This window comes from Quercus lobata, chromosome 10 (genome assembly GCF_001633185.2).
Source record: "Quercus lobata isolate SW786 chromosome 10, ValleyOak3.0 Primary Assembly, whole genome shotgun sequence".
Lineage (NCBI taxonomy): Eukaryota > Viridiplantae > Streptophyta > Magnoliopsida > Fagales > Fagaceae > Quercus > Quercus lobata.
Genome location: NC_044913.1, coordinates 37561158 through 37589151, shown reverse-complemented (window position 1 = coordinate 37589151; position 27994 = coordinate 37561158). Strand labels below are relative to the sequence as shown.

The 27994-nt window shown below is 37.5% G+C and overlaps 1 protein-coding gene across 1 annotated transcript; it reads left to right on the top strand.

The window, feature by feature from the left end:
• The first annotated feature begins 3 nt into the window (after positions 1-3).
• On the top strand, positions 4-27845 carry LOC115965871 (zinc finger CCCH domain-containing protein 13). Its single transcript, XM_031085163.1, has 12 exons — positions 4-124; positions 745-2182; positions 2660-2667; positions 8074-8249; positions 13065-13125; positions 13218-13316; positions 14816-14910; positions 15181-15294; positions 19609-19676; positions 20475-20585; positions 21118-21349; positions 27610-27845. The coding sequence occupies exons 2-12, from the start codon at positions 855-857 to the stop codon at positions 27718-27720; spliced, it is 2403 nt and encodes an 800-aa protein (XP_030941023.1). The 5' UTR covers positions 4-124; positions 745-854; the 3' UTR covers positions 27721-27845.
• The last annotated feature ends 149 nt before the right edge of the window (positions 27846-27994 follow it).

Genomic DNA, 27994 nt, shown 5'->3' with positions numbered 1-27994 from the left:
AAACGGCGTCGGATTAAAAGGTCAGATAAAAATGTTGTGTGTCCTGCGCTCGCACTCTCAAACACACAACACGCAAAGACAGAAAGAAAAGAAAGAGTCACAGAGACCGATGATCGAGAAACAGGTCACTAATCTCTCTCTCTCTCTCTCACGCACACTCTTTCTTATTCAATTCATTTTTTCTAGGGTTTCCTTCTGCTCTAAGCGCCTTAAAACGATACCGTTTCATTCATTCTCTATTTGTGTGTGTGTGTATATATATATATATATATATATATGTATATAAGCTTCTTGAAGATCTGAGAGTAAAAGGTTAAAATTTTCTTTTAGCAATGTCCCTTTTATTTTTCTTCTTCCTATTTCAATTGGTTTAATGCTCTTTTTGCAGCCGAGAAAATAGCTCGGAAGTTGGAATGAAAAGCATCTGCTTCCCTACCTTAGTAAAGGGATTCTATTAGGCAATTGTTTTGTTTTCCACAATGTGTAAAAAGGTTTTTTTTTTTTTCTTTGTGAGAGAGAGAAAGTGGTATCCTTGAAGAGAATTCGTTATTCCTCTGTTTGGTTGCTGAGAAAAAAAAGTACGGTAGTATAATGTTTTAGGTCGATTGGTCATAACGGAAGCTAAAAATTAAAACTTTAAGAGTTTACAATTCATGTAATTTTTGTTTAATTGTGAATGATTTTTACTGTAATGTGAAGTTGTTTTGACCTTATTAGACTTTTTTTTTTTGTTTGGGCTTGTAGGTGGTAATTATCAAATGCTCTGAATATTTGAGAAGTAAGAGAAGCTGATTTAGTTTTGGCTGTTGTGTTGGATAAAAGATTGATTTGTGTAATTATACTGGAAATTCATTATGAGTGGAGTTCCTAAAAGAACTCATGAAGAGAGTGGTCATTCCTCGTCCTCGAAATACCCACATGAGGATTCGGGCGGATACCCTAAGTTGTCATCTACAGTTTCAGGTGAGTACCATTCTCCATATGAGATGGGTCAAGATGCTCGGATGCCTAAGATTCCCCGGACTGAACCTCGTGATGTGGATAGAAGATCTCCTCTTCGTTCATCGCATTGGATGCAACCTCCTTTGAATGATTCACATGTAGATCATCCTGAAAACAGGTTGGAGTTGGGGGATTCCAAGGATAGTAGAGATGTACAGTTTGAGAACCGAGATTTAAAGACTGATACGAGAGAGCCGTATTGGGTGACGAGGGACGCTGTGATTGCAAAGAGTGAAAAGGATGTAAGATTTGAAAGTAGAGGGGATGATAATAAGGAAACAAGATATGATAGGGAAAGTTATAATGATCCTAAAGGTGATGCAAAGATGGAGAAGGATGGTTATGGTGCAGCAAATAGTCACTTGAATAGGAAAGAATCAAAAGAACACCACAGGGGAAAAAGATATCCTGATGCCCCAAGTGGAGTTAATTTAAATTTTTGGACTGGTCCACGTGGTAATTCAGAAGGCACCATTGAGGCTGGAAAGGAAGGATCAGCAACTGAAGAGAGGGATTATGTGGAAGCTCATGAGGCTGTTGGGGAAAACAAAGTTGATTCAAAGGGTGAAGAGAAATTGAAAGATAAGGATAGAAAGAGGAAAGATGTGAAGCATAGGGATTGGGGAGAAAGAGATAAGGATAGAAGTGATCGTAGGAGTGGTATGCAAGTCGCTAATAGCAGCAGTGAGTACAAAGAATCAACAAAGGAGGAAAGAGATGTAGAGAGGTGGGAGAGGAAGGATTTTTCAAAAGACAGGGAAAGGCTAAGGGAGAGAGAGAAGGATCATACCAGGAGAGACTCATGGAATGGAGTAGACAAGGAGAGTTCTCAGAATGAGAAGGAATTAGGGGATGGATCTTTAAGAATGCCTGAGCAGGAAAATCCGGCATCAGAGCAGAAGAAGCAGAAAGATTTTGATAACTGGAAAAATGTTGATAGGGAAGCAAGAGAGAGGATGAAAGAAAGCAATGATATTGAAGGAGATAGAACTGAAAAGCGTAGGTGTGATGATAAAGAATTAGATGACGGATGTGCAGAAGGGGAAGGGGCAACTGAAAGGGAAAGGGAAGTCTATAATTATGGAGTTCAACAACGTAAGAGGATGCAGCGGCCAAGGGGCAGCCCTCAAGTGGCAAACCGTGAGCACCGTTTTAGGTCTCGTGGTCCAGACAATGAAGGGTGTGTCATACTATTTTCCTTGGTTGCTGTCTTACTTGCAAGCTTATTTATCTTAAAAGAATTTCTTTTGTATTCCTAAAAATTGTATGTGAAAATGAGCTCTACATATCCATTCATGCATGCACAAACTGTAATATTGGACCTAAATTTGTTAATAAACCACATTTGTCAATCAACATTTTAACCTCAGAAAAGTGGGTATTATGTATTTTATAAATCAATTATGCGAATATTACATTAATATTGCATCTAAATTTGTTAATAAACCTTGTTTGTCAAGTCAACCCTTCAACCATATAAATCAATGATGTGAATACAATGCTTTTCCTCATTTTACTAATTTATTTGCAGATGAAGTTACATGTATACTCTCTTTGATGGATACTTATTATTGTTCAATGGAAATCTTAATATTGTTTTTTTTCCCCATGGTGGTTAAACACATTTTGATTTTGTTTGCCTTGTTTTGTTTTTCAGGTCTCAAGGTAAGCTGCTTTGTTCTGTCTTGTCGAATGGAACTTCTTTTCACTCACTCTAGTAACAGAGTTTGTGTGCTGGTGAATGAATTCAAATTTCTATAGAAGTTACTCTTATTTGTGCAGCTCCAATATTACCTTGCATGTTGTGATAATTTTATTTGCATTAATATCTGTACTTCTAGTTTTTACTTTGGGCTTTAGCATTTAATTTTATCTGAGAATTAGAATACATATGATACTAAGCAAGCTTTTCCTCTGTGTGCTAGTCTTGATATCTATTGTTTGATGCATATCTGTTATCTTTTTGGAATATAATTTACTATTATTACAATTGTCTTAGTGATGATATTGCAAAACTAGGGAATGCGCATCCTTGTGAATGGGTGTGCATGCACAGCATTATCTGAGTTCTGATTGCAGCTGTTGACGCTTTGGGAGATGCTATCCAGTAAACCTAAAAATTCAGCTCCAGTAAAGCTTATCCTGAGTTATCAACTATGTTGTTGCCTTCTTTTTTTGTTTGGGGAGGGGGTCTTGGGAGGTGGTTTGTGGAGTGATAGAGGAAAAATCTTTATCAAATTCATTGTTATTGAAACCTGAAAATTCAGCCAAAACGTAAATTTCTTTTTTTCTAAGCATCCATAATTCTTCCAATATTTAAATTATACCTTTTCTTTCCTTACTAGCTGAGTTAAACTATTTTTAGAACTAGGATATGTAAATATCTATCCTAGAATTTGGAAATATTAAGCAATGAGAGAATGTACTTTGGAGAAGATCTTTGAAGCCACTCAAACTAAAGAAGAACAAATTCCTATTTATAGTCTTCAATCTTCCGCAAGGGAGACCAATAAGCTCTAGCTCAAATGGCACTTACTTCTTTCATAAGAATATTGAAGAGTGAGGTCATGGGTTCAAAACCCACTAAGTCTATGCAAATCTTAATCATTTTCTTCTTCAATGCCCTATAGCTTTTCAGCTGTGGACGATGGTGTTTTGTTTATTTGGACTTCAATGGATTATGCTGAAGAGAGTTATTGATATGTTCGCAGCTTGGAAGGGTTCTTTTTGCAGACATATAAACATAGCTTTTTGGAAGGCTGTGCCACATTGCATTATGTGGTGTCTTTGGCTAGAACGGAATTCTAGAAGTTTTGAGGGACATGAGCGGACTATCCTTGAATTAAAGCCTTTTTCTTCATTCTCCTCAATGTATTACTCTTTTAGATATATTTGAGCATTTTAATCTGAATTAATTGTACTTTTCCCTGAGTACACCCCCAGTGTACTTGGTATGTTTTCTTTTAAAATATATTTTTCATTACTTATATAAAAAAAAAAAATTCTGAACAATTGAGACCTTTGAATATTGGTGCCATTTAGAAAATTCTCTTAAATTAAACACACACACGACATTCCTGTGCTCCTCTCTTTTGTAGCTTCAGGTTCAATGTTATATTTTGATGTAGTTAATGAATTCCTTAACTTCTTTCTGTTGGTGGTGATCTAGAAAGCACGGACGCGGCTGGGAGGGTGCCGCACCCGCGTCCGACGCGGTTGCCCGCGCATCGGTGCCGCGTCTGAGTTTTTTTTTTTCTCAGATTCGGGCCGACTCGGCTCGATTCGCGCCGACGTGGCTTCGATTCGCTCCGAACTGGGCTGATTCGGCTGGAATCGGGCTGTATCGGCCATATCGGGTCGTATCAGCCGGCGACCGATTCGGCCGAAACATGCCGGAAAAGGCCGAAATCTTCCTTGAATCTGGCCGGAAAATCCGAAATTCTCACCTCATAGGCATATTAATGTGTTTCTTGCCTTCTTCTTTCTTTGTTTTGTGAATCAAAGCATAGTAATGTGTTTTTTAAAAATATTTTAATAGTAAAAATATATAGAAAATATGAATAAAAATATTTTTAATAATTTTTTAATCGCCGAGTCCCGCCGCACCCGCACCTTACTTTTTCAAAAATTGCCGAGTCCTGCACCCGCACCCGCACCCGCACCCGCACCCGAGTCCTAAAACGCACCCGTGCTACATAGGTGGTGATCCTTGTCTCACTGGTAGTCTCCATATTTCTTTCAAATAAAGTAGAATTTCATTTTTGATTGCTCTCATAACAGACCTACTGCTCATCAATGATCTTGCCTTTTTTTTTTTCACACGACTTATGACTGGTTAGTCTGAAGTTGTATCATTAGTGAAGCACCAGCAGGATTGAGACTTAGAAGACAGGATTCTTCTGCTGATACATATTTGAAGGGTTTTTATTTTATTTTTTAATTTTTTTTATCAATTGGTTGAAGGCAATTGGGGGTGTCAATTGTTCTCATTTCTGGAATTTTAGGTGTTTGTAATTTTTCATATCAGTTTTTTTTCCTTCTACTTTTCTTATGCTAGGATCTCACTCTTTTCTTTCCTTTTATAAAAATTTTAATATTCATTTTTTTTTTGATAAGTAATAAGAATATATTAAAAAGAAGAGGGGTGTCACCTGAGTATACAGGAAGTATACATCAAGGACATATACAAATCAAGTGCTAAAAGTACAAAAGTCCATGAAACCATGGATTGAAGAAAAAGAACGAAAACCAAACACTGTAACCCAATCTAGAAGAGTCTTAAGGAAGAAGAGTTTAAGATCTGCAATTGATCTCTCTAAGTCCTCAAAATGCCGGTTATTCCTCTCCCTCCAAATGCACCACATCAAACAATGGGGCATAGTCATCCAAATAGCCGAATTCCGATGCCTCCCCAACTTTCCTTGCCAACAAGCCAACAGATCCACCACTGTTTTCGGTATGACCCAATGAATGCCAAATAGAGTAAACACCATAGACCATAAATCAAAAGCAATAGGGCAATGGATAAGGAGGTGGTCAACAGATTCTCCATTTCTTTTACAACACCAATTCAAAATCAAAATTTGCCGTTTCCTAAGATTATCAATAGTCAAAATATTCCCTAAAGCTGCAGTCCACACAAAAAAAGCAACTCTAGAGGGGACCTTAGACTTCCAAACAGTCTTCCAATGGAAAGACTGATTGACACTATTAGTCAGCACCCGGTAATAGGAACGAACAGTAAAACCTTTACCCTTAGCAAGATTCCAACACATCTTATCGTCCCCAACTCCTTTCAAAGAAGCTCCATAAATCCTAGACATTAAACTGTAGAAGGATTTCAAATCCGAATCTTCGCTGTATCTTCTAAAAGTTAGATCCCAAAAAATAACACCATTTGGGAACTTCATCAACTCAGCCACAGAGGCCTCCTTATTTCGGCTTAACGAAAAAAGTCTTGGGTAGAGCGCACACAAAGAAGCGTCCCCACACCAAATATCCTGCCAAAATCTAACAGTAAAACCGGCCCCAACCTCAAATTGGATGTGACGAACAAAAGATGGCCAACCACGACTAATAGACTTCCACAAGCTTACACCATGAGGGCCAATAACAGGAAGAGTGCACCAACCTCCCCCTTCACAACCATATTTTGCCCCTATCACTCTCCTCCACAAGGCCTGTCGCTCATTCCCAAATCTCCATAACCACTTTCTGAACAAGGCTTTATTAAAAGTTCTCAAACTTCTAATAGCTAAACCTCCAGAATGAAGAGGAGTGCAAACTGTGGCCCATTTCACTAGGTGAGTTTTCTTAACATCCCCTATACCACTCCAGAGAAAATTTCGTTGAAGTTGCTCAATATGGTTCGCAACCTCCACAGGGATAGGAAACAGAGAGAGAAAATAAGTTGGAAGATTGGACAACGTACTCTTAATAAGAGTAACTTTACCTCCTTTTGAGAGATACATACATTTCCAACCTGCTAACCTCCTCTCCACCTTCTCCAAAATTGGATTCCAAACAGATCTATCTCTGACATTAGCACCCAAAGGAAGACCTAGGTACTGCATTGGAAAGGAGCCTTGCTTGCACCCTAGCACATCCACCATATCTACTAAATTAGGAACCACACCCACGGGGACCAAGTCAAATTTGCCCATATTAATATTCAGCCCAGAAACTACTTCAAACCAAAACAGCACCAGCCGGAGAAACAGAATCTGACCAAGATCAGCATCACAAAAGACTAGGGTATCATCGGCGAATAGAAGATGGGACACCTGCAAAGAGTTCCCTGTAGGACCCACCCTAAAACCAGACATGAGCCCATCCCTCACTACCTTATCCAACATTTTACTAAAAGCATTCATAGCAATGACAAACAATAACGGGGATAATGGATCACCTTGTCTTAAACCTCTAGAGTTATAAAAAAAACCACATGAAGATCCATTAATGAGAATGGAGAATTTAACAGTAGAGATGTAGAAGAAAACCCATCTTCTCCATTTATCATTTTAGCCACAACGATCCAACATATAAATGAGAAAATCCCAATTTACATGATCATAAGCCTTCTCTACGTCCAGCTTACACAACACCCCAGGAACTCCTGACTTTAGCCTACTATCTAAGCATTCATTGGTAATAAGAACAGAGTCTAAAATTTGTCTTCCTTTGACAAAGGCATTTTGATATTCGTGAACAATATCCCCAAGCACCATTTTCAACCTGTTAGCTAAAACTTTAGCAATAATTTTGTACACCCCTCCAATTAAACTAATAGGCCGAAAATCCCTTACCTCCATTGCATCAGCTCTTTTAGGAATTAAAGAGATGAAAGTAGCATTCAAGCTTTTCTCAAACTGAGCATTATCAAAAAAAAATTGAAAAACCTCCAAAAGATCAGTTTTGATAATGGCCCAACAAGCCTGAAAAAACATCATAGGGAATCCATCAAGTCCAGGAGCTTTATCACCATCAAAATCCATGACCACTCCAAAAATCTCAGCTTCCTCAAACGGTCTTTCCAACCAGCCAGCCTTATCCTCAGAAATCTTCGAAAAATTCAGCACATCCGGATGAGGATGAATGTGCTTATCTTCCGAGTAAAGACTTTTATAGAACCGAACAATACCCTCTTCAATAACTTCCTGATTAGATGTCAACACTCCACCAAAGATTAAACTGCCAATACTGTTACTCCTTCTATTAGAATTAGCTATTTGGTGAAAGAATTTCGTATTGCTGTCCCCCTCCTTTAACCATAGCACCCTTGATTTTTGTCTCCAACTAATCTCCTCCAACAACGCCATCCTCTCAATCTCCAAGCGAATTCTCTCTTTATCGCGCTTCTCATCATCAGAAAGAGATACCCTCTCCTCTTTAGCATCCAGAGCAAGTGCAATCGTCAGTAATTTTTTTTTCCTCACTTTCATATTTCATTTGTCATAACACATTATGAGCCATTATTGTATATATTGGAAGTTGATTGATTTTGACCAATGTAGGTATTAGATAGGGTTCCTTTGCATGTCTATTATATTCTAAAATCTGGGAGTGTTTCAGGTAAAGCTGAAGTATCTTCTGTTGTTTATAAAGTTGGCGAATGCATGCAAGAACTGATAAAATTGTGGAAGGAGTACAAAGCATCACAAGCTGAAAAAAATGGAGAAAGCTCTTTAAACGGTCCTACGCTTGAAATCCGGATTCCAGCTGAGCATGTTACCGCTACAAATCGCCAAGTAAGGTCAAATGCTTCATGTGTACATGACATTGATTAATAGCTTTTTGTAACTTGCATAAGGTCATTTTCAAAATGTTCTGCAAACTCTTTACTGGTTACAATTTTTTACTTTTGGGAATCTTATGGGCTTTATTTTAGAATGTAATGGGTCAATTGCCTGTAGGTTTTATTGGTTAGAGGCACTTAGGGCTCATCATTAGAAAGGTTCCCTACATTATCCAAAAAAAGGTCTAGATCATCATTCCGTCTATCATGAGGAGATCTTGATAATCATAAACTTGTAAAAGTGTCCACAGAAAGCAACTCACTCAAAGCTAAAATGCTAAAACTGTTGATAGAATGCTTGTAGTATCCTGAGCTAACTAGCTAACCAGTTAGTCTATTCCATGCCTTCAAAATATTTGTATGTTTGGGGGTGGCTGTAAACCAAAGCCAGCAAAGAGTGTAAAATAAAACTGAAGACCTCTATACAAACTAGATAAAACATAAAATAAAATACTAAGAACCTAATTAACTACACTAAGCTCCTATTCTTGTACTTTCCCTTAATCTTAGGCTTCCAAAGAGGATATTTTCCTCTAACCACACTATGGTTGTGCCATAACTCTGTGTCTACCTATTTTCAAGGATCATTGCCTTTTGTTTTGGTTCTGTAAAGAACAAGAATTTTGTATGACAGGAGTCTTTAAAATGCAGAGAGATTATGGTAATCTGATCAAACAGCTTGAACAGTAATCTGGCCAGTTCCCATTTGAAAGTGAAAATAAAGGCTCATCATTGGTATGAGTGTTCTGGAATTATTCTAAGTTTTAGTAGCTTGTGGAGGCTAATGGAATTTTATATCCACAAATTAAAGGATGTATAGAACTTGGTATTGGGTTCTTCTATGGGTGCACTGATCTTCAACTGGAGTTGCACACATCCTTTGCTGAATGGAAGGGTTCAATTAGGAGATGATTCTACTTAAAACATTATGCATATGAGCTCTAGTTCAAATGGTACCTTCCATTGTTCAAGTAAGGTGGAGGGTGGCCAAGAGTCTTGTTGCTCAAATGGGTCCTGTTGTTTCCAAGTGAGATGTCCATTGTTCAAATCCCTCCACCCCCAACTATAAAATTATTAAAAAAGAAGGTAAGCTGGAGGGTGAGACTGTGGGTTCAAGATACGCCAGGTGCATCTGTGACTTACTAATAAAAAAATATTACTTGAGGCATAATATGATCCTCCTTATGACCTATTCCTCTTTTCTTTGGCATATTGTATTGTTTGAAGGACTCCTTGGCTATTCTTCCTTTTGTTTATTGCTTTTTCCTAAAACAAAAAAAGAAAAAGAAAAAAAGAAAAAGAAAAGAAAAATGTATCAACTGCACAAGTAGTTAAAATGTATCATATGTGGCTTTGATTTTCTCAAGGAGAATCTCTCTCGAAAATTTGTGTTGGACAAGGAGTTTGTGTATGCTTGTTAAGTTGGCTAGAAACAGAAGAATCCTTCACTGTGATGCAATGAATCCTGTCTGGAAAAGGGTGACATTGACAAACCCATCTTGCACCTACCAAGGGGCAAGGCAGAACCATTAATCTGCTGCATGGAGCAGGGGCCCTTGGGCATTAAATCTAAACAAAATTATAACCAAAATATGTTGGTGCAGTACACTTTATGTAGTGGGTTTGATGTGTTCTTAGTGGTCTGTTGTGGTTTGATGGTTTTGAAGATTAGGATTTTATCTTCACCATTGCATATATTGGTACCTTATGATGTAGAACAATAAACTCTGAAACCAAATTGATGAATGACAAAAGCAAAATGGATACAAGAAAAATTGAATAACAAAAAATAAATATAGAAAACCTAGGAGTCGCACCAAACAAGAAATAAACCTAGGAGTCAACATTTAGGGCTGGTCAAACTAAGCACTTGACCATTTTAAAAATTGCAAGAGAAGTTTTTTAATTAATCAAACTTGTCTCCTTAGTAGTACAATAGCACACTTATATAGATTACTAGGACTATACCCTAATTCCAGTTTACCTAAGAAAGTTAATTATTGAATTACAAAACTACCCTTGGCTCTACTTGGGAAGTGGTTATGGAGATTTGAGATTGAGAAGGATGCCCTTTGGAGACAAGTGATAGAGTTGAAATATGGATGTTTGGTGGGGGGGGGGGGGATGGTGTACCAGATCTGTTAATGGTCCTTACGGTGTTGGTTTATGAAAGAGTATCAGTCAGGGATGGCCTTCTTTGTCTCGCCATATTCTGTATGATATTGGTGATGGGTCTAGGGTGAAGTTTTGGCAAGACCGTTGGTGTGGAGAGACACCTCTTGTAGTTAGCTACCCTAAACCTGTTCAGATTTTGCAGGAATAAGGAGGCTAGTGTGGCTGAGCTTATGAAACCCCCAATGGAGTCCTTTTTTGGGATGTGAGTTTCTTTAGGGGTGTGCATGTTTGGGAATTAGAGGCTTTGTCAAGCTTCATGGAAACCATATACAGTTCTTCAATAAGGGGGTTTGGTGAGGATAAGATGTGTTGGATTCCTAGCAAAGATAAGGGGTTCTTGGTGAAAGATTATTATAGAATTTTAGCTAGTCCTACTATCTTCGGTTTTCCTTGGAGAAGTATTTGGAAGCAGAAGATTCCCTCTAGAGTAGCTTTCTTTCTATGGTCTGCTGCCTTAGGGAAATGCTTGACGATTGATAATTTGCAAAAAAGGAAGGTGTGGATTTTGGATTGGTGCTTCATGTGCAAGAGTAATGGTGAATCGGTTGACCATCTCTTCCTTCACTGTCCCGTTGCTATGGATCTATTGTCTATGGTTTTGGGTTTATTTGGAGTATCTTGGGTTATGCCTCGTACTGTTTTGGGGCTGTTAGGGTGTTGGCAAGGCAGCTTTGGTCGTCATCGAAATGGTTATATATGGTCCATCGTTCCTCATGGTTTAATGTGGTGTCTTCGGAGGGAGAAAAATAGTCGTTGTTTTGAAGATATTGAGAGATCTATTCCGGACCTCAAGCTATTCTTTTTTAGAATTTTGTTGGATTGGTTGTTTACTTTGCAAAACAAATCTTTCCTTGCTTTTATTGATTTCCTAGATTCTTGCAATTTTTGTTTTTGATTTGTTGTCCCCTTGTTCATTCCCTGAGTACTAGGGTGTTTCCCTTTTGATATCAATATATCTTACTTATAAAAAAAAAACTATTTTGGTCCCTAAACTTTGGCAAAAGTTTGTTTTTAATCCCTAAATTTTAAAAAGTTCTTTTCTCATCTCTAAACTTTGTAAATAATTTTTTTTCAATAGTTTAGGGATGAAAAACAAACTTTTGGTAAAATTTAAGGACATAAATAAAATATTTTCAATAGTTTAGGGATGAAAGATGAACTTTTTAATAGTTTAGGGATGAAAAATGAACTTCTTAAAGTTTAGGGATGAAAAACAAACTTTTGGTAAAGTTTAAGGACTAAAAATAGTATTTTATCATAGAAAAAATGTTTTTTGATAAGTAATAATAATTTGATTGAAAAAAGGACTACTTCATGCAAAAAGGATGAAATAGCCCAAAAAAAAAAATATATGTACAAGTAACAAAAAAAGAAATTATGTACAAGAGAAAAGAGAGTCTGAACATTGGAATGAAATCACTAGAAATGAGTCCCCAAGTGCGAGATGCCGAGACCAATGAAACAAAGTGCCTGCAAACAATGCTATGAGCTGGTCCTTTGAACTCTCCAAATCCTCAAATATATGATTATTACACTCCCTCCAAATGATCCGCACCACGCACTGCGATACCAAGTTCCAAATATTTGATGAATGCTTCCCCAAGCAATTTCTCCACCCAACCAACAGATCAAAACATCCTCTTAGGTAAGACCCAAGAGACTTCAAAAGATTTAAAAGCAGAACTCCATTACTGGGAAGCAGCCTCACAATGAATCAATAGATGGTCAACATCCTCCCCACTACACAGGCACGTGCAACACTAATCCACTATTGTGAAACCTCTTTTCCTCAAATGATAACTTGTGAGAATCTTCCTACATGCGGCCATCCAAAAAACGAAGGAAACCTGACGTGGAGCCTTCACACCCCAAATGCCATTCCAAGGGAAACAATCAAAAAAGGATCCCCTCAAAGTACTATAAAAAGAGTGAATTTCAAAATCTCCATTCTTCTTCAAGCTTCACCTCACTCAATCCCCATCCTCATTTAGAGGAGTATGAGACTCTAGCTGGTGAACAAAAGTCCTCACTAACTTTACCTCCCTATTTTCACATCCCAGTTCTGCCTTTCCCTCACAGTCTGCCTCACAAAAAAGTATTATTAAGACCTAAAAATAAAATCCAATTGACCAGTAAAAATACAATTAACTCCAAAGTGAAATAAATCTAGATTAAAATAAAAATGTCTTTCCGATTCCTGCATCACAGCTCTATGGAAGATCGGGCTGGCCAAAGTTTTTACTGTGGCAACTAAGAGCCGTTAAGAGTATTCTTGCTTCTTGTCAATAGTCTTTGGGTGAAATGACATATCCCCCCATATTGGAAATGGTTGGAGGGTGAGTTCAAAGGTTCAATTTGGTATGGGTGCATGAGTTGTGCAACCCATCAAAACCAGGGAATTTTTGCTCTTCTTTTATGAAATTAATTAATTGCGGTGAAAGAATGACTTTTTTTTTGCTCCTTGTGGATCAATATCTTTCTTTGCTCTCTTCCCATTATTGCCAGTATCAGAGTTTGGGGTTGCAACTTCAATATACGCTTCTGTTAGCCATGCTGTATATTCATTCTTAGTTATTTAAGCCATTATGTGCAGGTCAGAGGTGGCCAGCTATGGGGGACAGATATATACACTGATGACTCAGATCTTGTTGCTGGTATGTGGTACTATGAATAGTCATAGAGTTGGTACTGTTCATCATTGAATATGGTGAATGCGAAAACTAATTTTGAAGTTCTTGTATTCCAGTTCTGATGCATACAGGTTATTGCCGCCCTACTGCTTCCCCTCCTCCACCTGCTATCCAAGAGTTGCGTGCTACAATCCGAGTGCTACCTCCACAAGATTGTAAGTCTATATTCAATTCTACCTTGATTTTCTGCATAAATTAATGTTTGAAACACACTGTAGTCCTGTAATACATGGGAGTTTGACAATATGAGTGAGATGCAGATACTGTAGTGCTTTAAGTCCATAGCTGAAGGTTTAATTGGTTATTCAGGTCAGGAAAATGTAAGTGTTTTAGGGATTTCAAGGCTGTAAGAGAAGTTTTATGGGATTCTGATCAAATCTGGCAAGAAAAGAACTATTTTAGAAGCTTATTTTCTCCAGGTCTGGTTATAGGTTGAAATGGTTGCAGATGGTGCAGATTTGAGTAGAGAGGAAGAATGAAAGAGAGGTTTCCAATATCACACATTAATGGAGTTTCCAGTTATAAATTTCAATAGAACAAAATTTAGGTACAGTACCTTAGGTGTTTCTTAGCTCTTCTTAAGATTTAGACATATGGTTACTTAACTAAAAAATACACTTTCATTTCATAAGAAAAAATTCACGTGGTAGAATCTTAAAAGTTTAAGGAACAGCACCTAAGTATTGTATCTAAGTCTTGCCCATTTCAATTACACTCCTCTCCTCAAATGTGGGAGAATTGTAATATAGATTGGAAATCTTCTAACCCTTTGATCAAGCAGGTCCTGTTCCTACGTTATGGTTGTCACTTGGTAACCTCTGACCCTCCTGGCTTGAGGCTTCAGTTTTAATTATATATGAAAATTAGATTCCTAATCTGTAATTGTAAGCAAGTTCCTAAAATTCAGTTGTTATTATTATATTTAAGCTCCATTTATTTCACTGTAAAATATATTCAGATGTAAAACCACCACCAACCACCCAAAAATCCAGATCAGAAAGCCCAAAAAAAAAAAAACCCACAAACCCTGATCAGAAACCCAAAAACCCAGATGATCTGAAAATCTAACAACCCAGCAAACCCAGCAGCAGCTAGATTGGCGAGATTGAAGCAGCCACCAAAAACCCAAGACAGCTGCTCACCAGTCGGATCCCAAGGGACTCTGCAAGAGAGAAGAGAATGGATAGGAGAAGGGTTTGTGCAAGGAAGAGGCGGTGATGAAGGTTGGTAGCGCTAATGATGGTGGGTGGCATCAGTGGAGATGGGTGGCCTGTGTGAGATGCGTGAGAGAGCTGAGAGGGTTATGCAGGAGCTGAAATATGGGTGAGAGAGCCAAGAGGGTGAGAGAGCTGAAATATGTAAAATGTTTTATGTTCATTTTGAGCGCAAGCGTTTTACATGTTTTTTTTGCATTGGGTTTTACCATTGACTGAAAATATTTTACAGTTGACCAACCATTTTACAACAAAACAAACACTGTAAAATGTGTAAAATATTTTACTAAAAACATTTTACAGCGAAATGAATGGAGCATTTATTAAATTTAGGTTTTACCTTATTCCTGCCATTGCAATTTTTATGTTTATCTTTTGATCAATTCTACTCATGTTTTGTTTGTGTAATTCTAACACTTCACTACTAACTTTTTTATTAGGTTACATTTCCACTTTGAGAAACAATGTTCGTTCACGTGCTTGGGGTGCGGCAATTGGTTGTAGTTACCGTGTTGAGCGTTGCTGCATTGTGAAGGTTGTAAAAAGTCTAGTTAGATTCTCTGTTTTTTCCGTTGTTGCCCTCTGGAGTAGTTATGGAATTCCTGTAATGCTTCTTGATTTAATTTCAATGATGATTGTATAAATTTTTGGTTTAATGTTAGTTTTATTTGACTCTGTAAATGGTATCTCTATTTTTAATCAGTAATCTAAACACACAGATCGGCAATTTAGGAAATTATTGCAATATTGTTGGCCTGGAAATCTTGATGTTTTATCTTACATTTTTTTTTTCTTTTGATTTCAGAAAGGAGGAGGAACGATTGATCTTGAGCCTTGTCTTACACATACATCAACAGTGGAGCCTACCCTTGCTCCAGTGGCTGTTGAGCGGACAATGACTACTAGGGCCGCAGCTTCGGTATTACCTGACAGCTTCTCTTCAACTAACTTTTTGGACTTATGTTCTTAGTTGATTTTTCTGCATGTTAGAACTTCTTTTACATGGCTGCCTACATTATCAGGATTTTATTTTATTTTCAACATTTCTACTTTTATGCTAGTGTAGAGCAAAAGGTTTAACAGTGGGTCCATAGCTCAGTGGTTGAGCATTTGACTGCAGATCAAGCTAGTGTTGATGCGGGAGACGCAAGAAGATTATTATTTAGTATTATTTATGTTTGCAAGTCAATTGTATTTTTATGTTTTAGGTCCTAGTAGTTTATTAGGCTATTAGTATTTTAATTTGGAAGTAAGGTTATTTTTGTAATAAGGCAATTAGGGTTTCCTAGTCAATTAGAACTAGGGTCTAGCAATCCTTTATAAGCAACCTATTGTACTCCTTGAGAAGATAATTGATATTTTGATAAATGAAAAAAATGGACGTTTGGTTTCTTTTGGTCTAGTGCTAACTCCAGGTTCACCCTAGGTGTTGACTTCTAGTGGTTTCCTCGCTTGGTGTTGACTCCAAGCAAGGCCTAGGTGCTGACTCCTAGGTCATATCCCTTTATTTATTTATTTTTGTTTAGTTTTGTTCTGGTTGTCCTGTGTCATATTTGGTATTAGAGCAAACATCGATCTGTCTGAAGCATCCCGTAGTCAATCCGGAACTAGAAAAATCACAAAAAAAAAAAAAAACCCCATCACTGCCGTGTTTTCCACCACTAGAAAGTTATCTTTGTCATTTCCCTACTTAGTACCAAAAAGCTGTCCTATAGTTGTGCCATCCATCAGAAGACCAGATATTCAAGCCAACCAAAGACTCCAATCCAAAAACCCACAATCAAGTCTCCAAATCCCTTGCGACCACAAACATAGAGAGGAGAAATAAGAGTGCTGCAATTGTGCCACACTACCACCAACAAGCAACCACGTTCAGATTTGGTTGAATCCTTTCACGACAGTTGCTATGCATGCCACCACCACCACCTCTGTGAGCCGCCGCTTTGACTGGTCCTCACCGTCACCTCTGTTCTGCACCGCCACGATTTTAGTTTTGCCCAGTGTCACGCCACTGCAATCTCATCAGCCTCCATCGATCCGATCTCATGAGGTAACCCACTAGCCTTGTCTAAACCCATTCTCATTTAAAAAAAAAAAACCATCAAGCTGGCCCGACCCACTTTTATAACCTAGACCATTTCCTAATTCGACCCATTTGTTAATCAAGTTCCCCTCTCTTGCTTTCAACACATCCAATTAGGAAGCCTTTTTTGATTTTAGTATTCCCTGACCCAGTTCAATTAAAACGAACCAACCCAAGTCATTTTTAAACCCAAGCCTTTAAGTGAGTGCCCACCACTATCCCAAAAAAAAAAAAAAAATCAAAACCAATTAACTAAACAGCCCAGTCCTATACCCATCCATTGCAAAACCCACCCTGGCTCAATTTAAAAAACATATAAGCAGCCATATTAACCCATTAAACCCAAAAGCCATCCTGTGCACATCAAGTGTACTTCAACTTCGAAATTTTCCATATCGGTGTTTTGTGACTCCAAGTTTGAGCTGAAAATGATTGCCATTGATAGAGAATTTGAGAAGGAGATTAAGGAGGCTGGGAATACACTCCTTAACCCTCCTTCCTCCATTGATGATCTCTTCACTCTTCTTGATAAAGTTGAAAATTTGTTTATGTGGAGAAAGAACCATCCAAATCAATGTGAAATGCACTTTTACCCTCAGTGAAGGCACTAATCACTAATAAACTTTTGTGACATGTTGAAATGGATGTGAAGGTTTTAGTTTTATCTTGCATTATTGAGATTACAAGGATAACAGCACCAGATGCCCCATATAAGGATGAGCAAATGAAAGAAATATTTCAATTGATTTTGACAGCATTTGAAAATATGTCTCATGTGTCTACTTGCTCTTGTAAGAAGGTGGTTTCAATTCTTGATACCATTGCAAAGGTCAAGTTATGCTTGGTGATGCTGGATCTTGAGTGATGCATTGGTTGTTGAGATGTTTCAAAGTTTCTTGAAGATAATTAGGTCCAACCATCCACTTGCTGGACTTTCAGCCATAGAAACAATTATGAATCTGGTCATAGATGAAAGTGAAGACATTTCCTTGGATCTTCTCAGTTCACTTTTTGCTAGTGTAAAAAAGGAAAATCAGAATGTTTCACCTATTTTGTGGAAACTGGGAGAGCAAATAATCACTAGGATTAATGCCCAACTAGAAAAGATAATGGCATCCACCCAAAAACTACCTAGCAAGCTGGAGGGTGCACATGATGTGAAAATTGAAGTAGTTGAATGTGCTTCTAATCAACCCTCCATAGTGCTTAAAGATCTACATCTTGGTGAAGTCGAAGAGGTTAAAACTACATTGTTTCCTATGGTTCATAAGGTTCAAGATGAGATTAAACTGATTCCACACATTGATTTTGTTATTCCAAATGAGTTTGATGTGGTGGAATTCAAGGTTTTTCTTTTCTCCGTGCTCCCTAAGGTGATTCCAGACTTGAAGCAAGTGTTACTTATCAACATTCTACTCCTTCAATGCTTTAAAACTCGAGGTTGAGTTTTCTCCAACCAGAGGAGAATGATGCGGGAGACGCAAAAAGATTATTATTTAATATTATTTATGTTTGCAAGTCAAATGTATCTTTATGTTTTAGGTCTTAGTAGTTTATTAGGCTATTAGTATTTTAATTTGGAAGTAAGGTTATTTTTGTAATAAGGTAATTAGGGTTTCCTAGCCAATTAGAACTAGGGTTTAGCAATCCTTTATAAGCAACTTATTATACTCCTTGAGGAGATAGCTGATATTTTGATAAATGAAAAAAATGGATGTTTGGTTTGGTGTTGACTCTAGGTTCACCTTAGGTGCTAACTTCTAGTGGTTTCCCCGTTTGATGCAGACTCCAAGCAAGGCCTAGGTGCTGACTCCGAGGTCATATCCCTTTTTCTGTTGTTTAGTTTTGTTCTGGTTGTCCTGTGTCAAGTGTAGACTAGAAGTTTAAGTTGTAAATAAGTTTATATTTGGGTCTGGGGTTTCTCATATCTCCAAGCTTGCAGTGCACTAGGATAATCTTTTTCTTCTTGTATAAGTGACACTTGTGAAAAATGATTTGCATGGACTATCTTAGAAGGCTTAAAACTTATTTGTTTCTTTGAATACACTAAGCTTGGATGAATTTTCTTAATTATAAATGTATTCTTGGGTAGTGGTAAATATTATTATTGCATTTTTTATAAGTATATTATTTTTGCATGGCGAATGCAGTTTTTAATTATGGTGGTATGAACTGTGGATTGTGGAAAGGGCGTGGTGTGAAAGAAGTGTAATCCATAACCAATGGTGGACACTGACAAATCTTATAGTCTTTCTATTTTTAAGTTTTCAATGGAATTTTCATGAAGTAGAGGTCATTAGTTTGAATCTCCAATTCCACCTCTACTTAGGGCTAAAAACTCACTTATAAAAAAGTTAAGTGGTATATAATATTTGCTGTATATATGTGGCTGATTACTTCTTTGGAAGATTTAAATGTAAACTAGATGAAGAGATGTAATATAATGAAGAGCATAATCCAAAAATGGTAGTCAAAATTCTCATACTTTTTTTAAGGTTCTTCATCTGGGGGTTTATATGTGCACTCTTGTTACAGTTATTTGAGACCTCCCAGTCAAAAATGGGTCTTTCCATATTGGAAATCATTTGTCTCAAAAGCATTAACCAGGATTGAAACTTACTCAGAAAGTGACTAGTCACTTCTCACACATACTACTCAGGGAGATCCATGAAGCCTAAAATGGCCAGCAAAGAAAGAAGTCAGGCAGCTCTTAGATCCTCAATACAATTTAATGAGGCAAGAAGGGTCAGAAGATGGTCTACTGTTTAGAAACTTTTCACATTGATTAGTAATTGTCTGCTCTATTATTCAAATGATTTCTAGAACTCTCTAGAGTTATATTGTGCTCTGTTAGGTAAAAAGAGAAGCAATAAGGCATGGAAGCATCACCAAACAGTAGAAATCTTACCTTTGCATAATTGCAATTTGTTCATTTGTTGGGATAAGTTTTGGTTCAAGGAGAGAGGGAAGGGGAAATTCAAACTAGTGACCTCTGTGATATGAAGTGTGGTCCCAAGTTGATTGTGCTACTCCTTGGGATGCAATTTGTTCAATTCAAAACACAAAATTATTGGATATGAATTTTCCTGATTATTAGGAAAATTATTGGATATGAATTTTACTGATTATTGTCATGCTTTCATTCTTCAGAATGCATTGCGGCAACAGAGATTTGTACGAGAAGTTACGATACAGTACAACCTCTGCAATGAGCCCTGGTATACTCTCTCTCTCTCTCTTTGAGCATGACACTAAGTTAATACTTTGAGATGCATTTATATCCAGTTGAAAGTATCTATTCTAAAATTTAGTTTGTGTGCTTGTGCTTTTGCGTGTTTGTGTGTGTGACATTTGGAGTGGTAGCCTTTTTTTTTTGGTAGGGAATCTATTTCCATAAAAGAAAATGTGGGTGACTGTCTGGTCAAAGTATATTTATGTGACCATCTTCATATGTTTATAAACCATATCCCACCCTCCATATTGATACTTATTTATTAATGAATTCTTTGGGTCTTTTGTGAACTCTGTTTCCTTTATTCAGTCTGGAAAGAGGCTTCATAGTAGGCTGGCACATATCAAAATGATAATTGTGGATCTTCAATCAAGCTGTTATTGTTTTGATCTGAGCGGAATTAGAACATATAATTTTTAAGCTATAAATAAAAATTTTAACTTTTCTCAATGGGTGCTTGTTGACATTCATATTGTGTGCATTGCTTTATATACATTGTTGGTGATTATGGTTTATCTGCTTTGAGGTAACTAACTGTAGCTTATTTGCTATGATTTTTTGTTAATGCAATCATCTTTTAATTGGTCACAAATAGCAATGTCTAATAACGGAGGATCAAAGCTCAAGACTTGAACTTAATTTCTGTTTTGCACTCATAACAACTGCTTGTAGATGCAGGACTTCATTTAGTAGCTTCTATTGTTCTTGCTGCAGCTTCTTTTGTTGTTTGTTTTGTAAGCCTTTAATGCTCAACTCACAGTCTATACATTGTGAATTTCTTCAGGATTAAGTACAGTATAAGCATTGTTGCTGACAAGGGTCTGAAAAAACCCCTTTATACATCTGCAAGATTGAAGAAGGGAGAAGTTTTGTATTTAGAAACACATTCATGCAGGTATTCTTTTTATTAAGTTCTTATGCAGCTTGATTATCAATATATTGGATTTCATGTTTTCAGAGACCTCATGGTTTATGGCTATTATATTATGGTATATACCTTCCCCCCCCCCCGGGGGGGGGGTGGATGACTTTAATGGATAAGGAACCTGAGTTCATGAAGGTATTTTCTTTTTTTTTGGGGCCAATTTCTAGCTTGGTTTCTCCCATCTGATCCTCTTTCTCAAGTTTAAAATGCAAATTCGCATTTGTTCTCGTTGCTTTATAAAATTGGCTGGAAGATGCTTTCAAAATTCTATATTTGCCTGATGTCAAAATTCAAATGGTAGAAAAGGGTTATTAATTCTGTTGATTGCCTAGATACTCTTTATGGTATTGTAGACACATAATTTCTGGAATTTTAAGGTACTGGAGGTTGAAGTCCATGTGGTGACTTCTAGGTTTCTCTCTTATGTTTTTTTTATTTTATTTTTTATTTTATTTTTTATTTTTTATTTTTATTTTTTTTTATATTTGAATATTATCTGAAGGTACGAGCTCTGTTTCACTGGAGAGAAAATGGTCAAAGCTATACCGGCATCTCAGATGCATGACGTGGAGACAGAGAAGTCCCAGAATCATCACCCGCATCCCGCAAATGGTGAAAAAAATGATTGTGATAACATGGTCATTGATGTATTTCGATGGTCTCGCTGTAAGAAGCCCCTTCCTCAGAAAGTCATGCGGTCCGTTGGGATCCCACTTCCGCTTGAACATGTGGAGGTAACCCTCATCTCCAATTTTCTTTTTTGATTTCCCTCTCTCTCTCTCTCTTATATATGCACCTGATATAACTCTAATAAGTAATATTACACCGCTTAATAACTTTTTATTGGATTAAATATTTAAAAAATCCCATCGTTGGATTACATGTTCTCTATATTCTTAACATGCATGACAAATTTTGTGTTCAACGGTGGATTTGTTAAGATTCACATTCAATATAAAAAATATTGAGTGATGACACATAGCTTAAAGCTTCACCAGGTGTATCTTGAATTTATGTATATATACACATACAATTTAGTGTCTGTTTGATGGGAAGAAAAATGGAAGGATAAAAAAGTGGAAGGATGGAGAAGATATCAAATTTCCTTCTTGTATGTTTGGTAGAAGAGGGAAAAAGTGAGAGGTTAGAAAATAAATATGATGTTCATTTTTTGGTTCCAAAGAAAAATTTTGAGGAAAGAAATGACAACTTATTATTTTACCCTTACTATATAATAAATGAAATATACAGTCCAAAATATGTTTTGGTCCCTCTTAGTTTGGGTTTGCTGTCATTTTGGTCCCTTATGCTCTTCAAATGTCAATTTACCCTATCAACTTCGAGAGCACACCTAATGTGCCCATTCCATCCATATTTGTTAAAAGTTTTCCATTAACTTCACTTTATCATTACCCATTCTTAAAACATGTTTACCCAGCATGAAATTGGAACCCGAACTCTTAACTTATTCCAGGTTGAGAGTTTTTTGACCCTTACAAACCACCATATAAACCACTAAGGAGAAAAGTGCAAAAACATAGCCAAGCTTCATTCAAATCCTCTTCTTGACTTGAAACTCATACCCAAACCATCAAACCCAGCTAAAGATTACAATTATTATTTTTTTTAAAAAAACTTCTATATTCAAAACTTACAGTTTCCTATCCTTATCAGTTCCCTTAGCAATCAAATGAACAGAAATGAAACAAATGAGATATGTGTTTATTACGTTGTATTTTCTTCCATTTTTGAGCAATCAATGTAAGAATCTAATCTCTCTTTCCAAAAATTGCTCTTAATTTTGTTTTTCATAGAAATGGTTTCAGATTCCTTCTAAAAAGCTGCTCAAATCTCTCGGAAATGTAATCTGTACATCTGCTATACACAAATTGAACACAAACAAATGTTTTATTATCTTGGATTATAAAATCACACAAAAAAGAGAAGAAATCAAACTCTTTTAAATTTGAAATCTCTAAGATTGACAATTCAACACCTCTCTCTAATTCTTGCTTTCAAGTGAAAATTAACCCAATTTTCTTCGCAATCAGCTACAGAAACCACGTTCTGAACTCTGAAACAAAAATTTACTCCAAAAATAAGTTATCATTTGAAGAGTAATATTAAAAGTCAGGTATAGAATTGAACTTGTACTTAATTACAAACCTCTCTCTCTCTCTCTCTCTCTTTATGGGGTTCAGAATCCAGATCCTCAGCCTTTTTGATACTGGTTAAGCATGTCTTAATGATGGGTAAAAATAAAATTAGTGAAGTCAACGGAAAACTTTAACAGATGGGTGGAAGGGGCATATTGAGTTTGCTCTCAAAGTTGAGGGTGTACTGTAAATTGACAATTTTAGAACACAAGGGGCCAAAATGACAGCAACCCCAAACTGAGGACAAAACATATTTTTACTACATGTATATCACAATGCTTGAATTCTTGTTTGAGCTTATTTTTAGATGGTCAATGGGCTCTAGCTCAGATGACAGTTCCTCTTCGCTTGATAATGAAATGGAGAGTAAGGTTGTGGGTTCAAGTCCCATGGGGTGCGTAACTTATGTGATGGCTGTCTTCAAGCATTTTCACAGGTATTCAGTTTTTGAAAGGTCTCTTAATGCTTCTTTCCTCACACTTATTCCTAAGAAATCTGATGCTGTCAATATTAAGGATTTTCGGCCTATTAGTTTGGTCGGCAGTGTTTACAAGTTGCTGTCTAAGGTGTTGGCAAATAGGCTGAGGGTGGTTTTAGACAGTTTGATCTCGGAGACCCAAAATTCCTTCGTTGGTGGAAGACAAATTTTGGACTAAAAGTGTTAATTGCGAATGAGTGCCTGGACAGTAGATTGAAGTGTAATTCTCCGGGTGTAGTTTGTAAGCTGGATATAGAAAAAGCTTATGATCATGTTAATTGGGATGCCTTGCTTTATTTGTTGAATAGGATGGGCTTTGGGTTGAAGTGGAGGAAGTGGATTAAGGCTTGCATTTCTATTGTTCGCTTCTCAGTTCTTGTGAATGGTTCTCTGATAGGCTTTTTGGGAAGCTCTCGTGGGTTGAGACAAGGAGATCCTCTGTACCCTCTTCTTTTCCTCTTGGTTATGGAAGTTTTATCTCGGATCCTTAAGAAAACCGAGGATAGTGGTCTGCTTCGTGGTTTTCATGTGGGACCTGTGAACTCTATCGGGGTTCGCATATCTCATCTGCTTTTTGCAGACGATATTATTTTGTTCTGCGATGCTTCTAGAGATCAGTTGTTGGCTATTAGACTGGCTATGTCTTGCTTCCAAGCCTTTACTGGATTAAAGGTCAATGTGGGGAAGAGTGAGATTGTCCCGGTGGGGGAGGTTGGTAAAATTGATGCTTTGGCTAATATTCTTAGTTGTAGGGTGGGTAGCTTGCCCATGAAATATTTGGGCATGCCTTTAGGCACCTCGTACAAGACTGCATCCATTTAGAACCCTATTTTGGAGAAGATGGAGAAGAAGCTGGTTGGTTGGAAGCGTCTATATTTGTCTAAGGGTGGTAGGCTTACTCTCTTGAAGAGTACCCTCTCCAATCTTCCCACATACTATCTATCCTTATTTACCATCCCTGTAGCTGTGGCTGACAGATTGGAGCGTATTCAGAGGAAATTCTTGTGGGGGTCTTCGGAGGAGTGTTTTAAACATTCTTTGGTGGCTTGGGAGAAGGTGTGTTCACCTCTAGAGATGGGTGGTTTGGGGGTTAGGAAGTTAGGTCACTTCAACCAAGCTCTTTTAGGGAAATGTTTATGGAGGTTTGGCCAAGAAGGTACTAGTCTTTGACCGAGGGTTATTGCCACAAAATTTGGTGAGGGTCAAGGGGGGTGGACTACTAAAGCTTGTAGAAGGGCACACGGGTGTGGCCTTTGGTGTAGTATTAATGTCGGTTGGGAGAGGTTCTCCAAACACTTAGCTTTTGTGGTGAGTGATGGTTCCCGTATTTGTTTTTGGCATGATAGGTGGGTGGGGGATTTCTCTCTTAAATTGCTCTATTCTCAGTTATATGCGTGTTCTTGTGACAAGGAAGCCTTTATTTCTGACTTGTTGGTTCATTAGGAGGATGGGAGTGGTAGATGTTGGAATGTGAGATTTTTTAGGAATTTTCATGAGAGGGAATTTGAGGCTGCCTTCTCTTTCCTAGAACTCATTCAATCTTGGATCCCAAGAGGTATTGGATGGGATAGACCCCATTGGTGCCTCAATAGGAATGGTGAGTTTGATACTCGGTCCTTCTATCATAAGATCAAGGGTTCAGCTCCTTACTTCCCATGGAAGGGGATTTGGAAAGTCAAGGTGCCTAAGAGGGTGGCTTTCTTCTTGTGGACCGCAGCACATGGCCGGATTCTTACCTTTGATAATTTGATGCTCCGGGGCCTTCCTTTGGCGAATAGATGCTGTATGTGCTGCTGCTCTGTGGAATCTGTGGACCATCTTCTCATTCACTGTCTGGTAGCTTATTCTTTGTGGGTGCAAATGTTACAAGCTTTTGGGATTCAATGGGTCATGCCAAGTTTTGTGGAGAGTTTGGTGTCTTGTTGGAGTAATTGGTTGGGAAAATATGCTTCGGATGTTTGGAATATGGTTCGTGGTTGTTTGATGTGGGTTGTTTGGTTGGAAAGAAACTGGTGCTCTTTTGAGGTTCTGGAGAGAATGCTTGATCAGTTACAAGCACTCAGCCAAAATACTCTTTTTGAATGGGCTAAGTGCTGGGGTTATTCAAACTGTTCTTCTGCTCTGGAGTTCTTTTCTACCCTTAGTAGTGCCACTTAAGTTGCTTTTTTTTTTTTTTTTTTTTTTTTTTTTTTTTTTTTCCTGTTTTCAGTTGTTTTTGTTTGCTGTTTTTTGTGTTCACCATCATGAACACCTGTAATGGCTGTTTGCGTCTTTCTTGTTGAATAAAAGTCGAATGGGTGAGAAATTTTCTTTCAAAACAAGGACTTACAATTAGAAGACAGAGTTAAGGGATAGTGGTGGTGCCTAGAGCAAGGGATTTGCAGAGGCTTGCAGGATTTTTGGTGGTGCTGACGATAGTGAGGATTTGCAGAGGTTTGCTGGATTGGTGGTGTTGTTGAGTGAGGGGTTTGTGGAGGTTTATGGGCTATGTTGCACGGACACGGACACGGACACGGACACGACACGGACACGGGGATACGGCAATTTTTGAAAAATAAGGACACGACACGGCGGGGACACGGCGGTTAAATAATTAATTAAATTTTATATTTAGGCATATTTTTTAATATTTTTAGACAAAATACATTTATGTTTAGAATTTAAATTATGTAAGAACTACAAATAAGTAAACTAACACCCAAAATACTACAATAATACACAAAATCTTCAAGCACTTTCAATATTCATTTTAGTAAAATTACCTACAATATTTAACTTTAATAATAAATAAAACTATAGCAGGACATACAAAATAAATTTATAAGTTATAACTAATATTAAAAATATATATATATATATATTAAAAAAAAAACGACAGAGGGCACACAGACCACACGCCACAGCAGCAGTAAAAAAAAAAAAAAAAAAAAAAAAACACAAAACAAAAACAAAAGCAAAAGCAAAAGCAAAACGCGTTATACATTGTCTAAGTAACAGTAGATTCAAGTAAACATCGGAAAGAAAGAAAGAAGAAAAAAAAAAAAGACAGAGAGAACAGAGAAGAGATCGGTTCGCGCCGAGAGAGAGAGAGAGATCGGAAGGGACAGAGGACAGATGGCACGGCGTCGACGTCGGAGCTCGCCGATCGGTCCGATCTAACTCCGGCGAGGGACAGAGGGCAGCGGCAGCGGCAGCGACAGAGGGAGGGTGGGTTGAGAAGATCTGAGATGTGGTTTCAACTTTCCGTCTAAGAGACTCTAAACTTGCTATATTATTTTAGGGTTATCACAAAATCAACGGTATTGGTAAGTTCCGGTCAAAATCTGTGATTTTTTTCTTTTTTTTTTCACTGGTGGCGTGTCGGAGGCGTCGGAATCGCGTCGGCGCCGTGTCGGAGCCGCGTCGGCGCCGTGTCGGAGAAGCGAACAAAAGAAAAAGAAAAGGGACACCGCCGGACACCGGAATCTGGCGCGTCGTCCCCGTTCCGGTGTCCGACACGTGTCGGACGCGGACACGACGCCAAAAATGGCGTGTCCGTGCAACCTAGTTTATGGGATTGGTGGCGGCACTGATGATATGGAACTAGGCCAGATTCTCAATCCCGTTTATGTGAAATTTAGTATTTCTACAGATAAAACACACTAAATCTTTAAGAAATACTCCAATTGGAAACGTATGATTATCATCCAAAAACTCATCAAATGCATGCAGCTAAATAGATCAACATGCATTTTAAGGATTTGAGATGTTTGCTTAAGAGTTTTTATGTTTTGTTATGTGGGTATTGTTTTTTTTATTGTAGGTGTTTTGAATTTCATTGTTTTGGTGTGTGGGTATAGTAGTTGGGTTTAGTTGTGGTTGTTGAAGAATTGAGTGAAGTTGGTCTTGGTGTGGTGTGTTGGAACTCGTGGGCGGCATAGTGGGATGAGAGATAAGGGCCAACTTTCATTATGTTTTCTCTCCTCATTTTCCTCCGCTTGCCAATTTGGACAGATGGGAAGATGGTGGCCAGTGTGGAAAACATCCAGCCACACTATTTGTTTTTTTTTTTCTTCTCTATTTTCTGCTCTACCAAACAGTAGAAAACTACCGTCACTTCTTTATTCTCTTTCCCCCCTTTTTATCCTCTGCAAAATCAATGTCAACTAAACGTGGTTAAAAGAATGATTGATTTTCGATGGATGAATAGTTGTTGTCATTCCATTGTCTCCTTGTATGTGCTGGATCTTTGCATCTGTCTCTACTTTTTGCATGTGTATGTTACTTCTTCCACATATATCTTCTGCTCTATCATGTATGTTATTTATTATTATTATTATTTTTTTCCTGTTTTTAATTGGACCTTGTTTTGCCTAAATAGGTATTGGAGGAGAATCTTGACTGGGAAGATGTGCAGTGGTCACAGACGGGTGTTTGGATTGCAGGAAAAGAATACACACTTGCTCGGGTTCATTTTCTATCTATGAATTAGCAAGTCTTTATAATGTTTTCTTAAAATGTATTTAGGAACAATTTAATCCTGATCTGATGTATGAAACAAGACTTGATTTGTAATGATACAGGTTTTAAGTTATAAATATACTGTTATTGTTTTTATTTTTTAGAAGCCAATATACTGTTATCGTTTATTTCAACTTCTGCATACGGATCATGATCTTTTACTTTTCAACGTAATTAAATTACAAAAATGGCATACACTCTAATTCAGCTGACCTGATTAAGTTCTTTACTTTTTCTTATTGTCA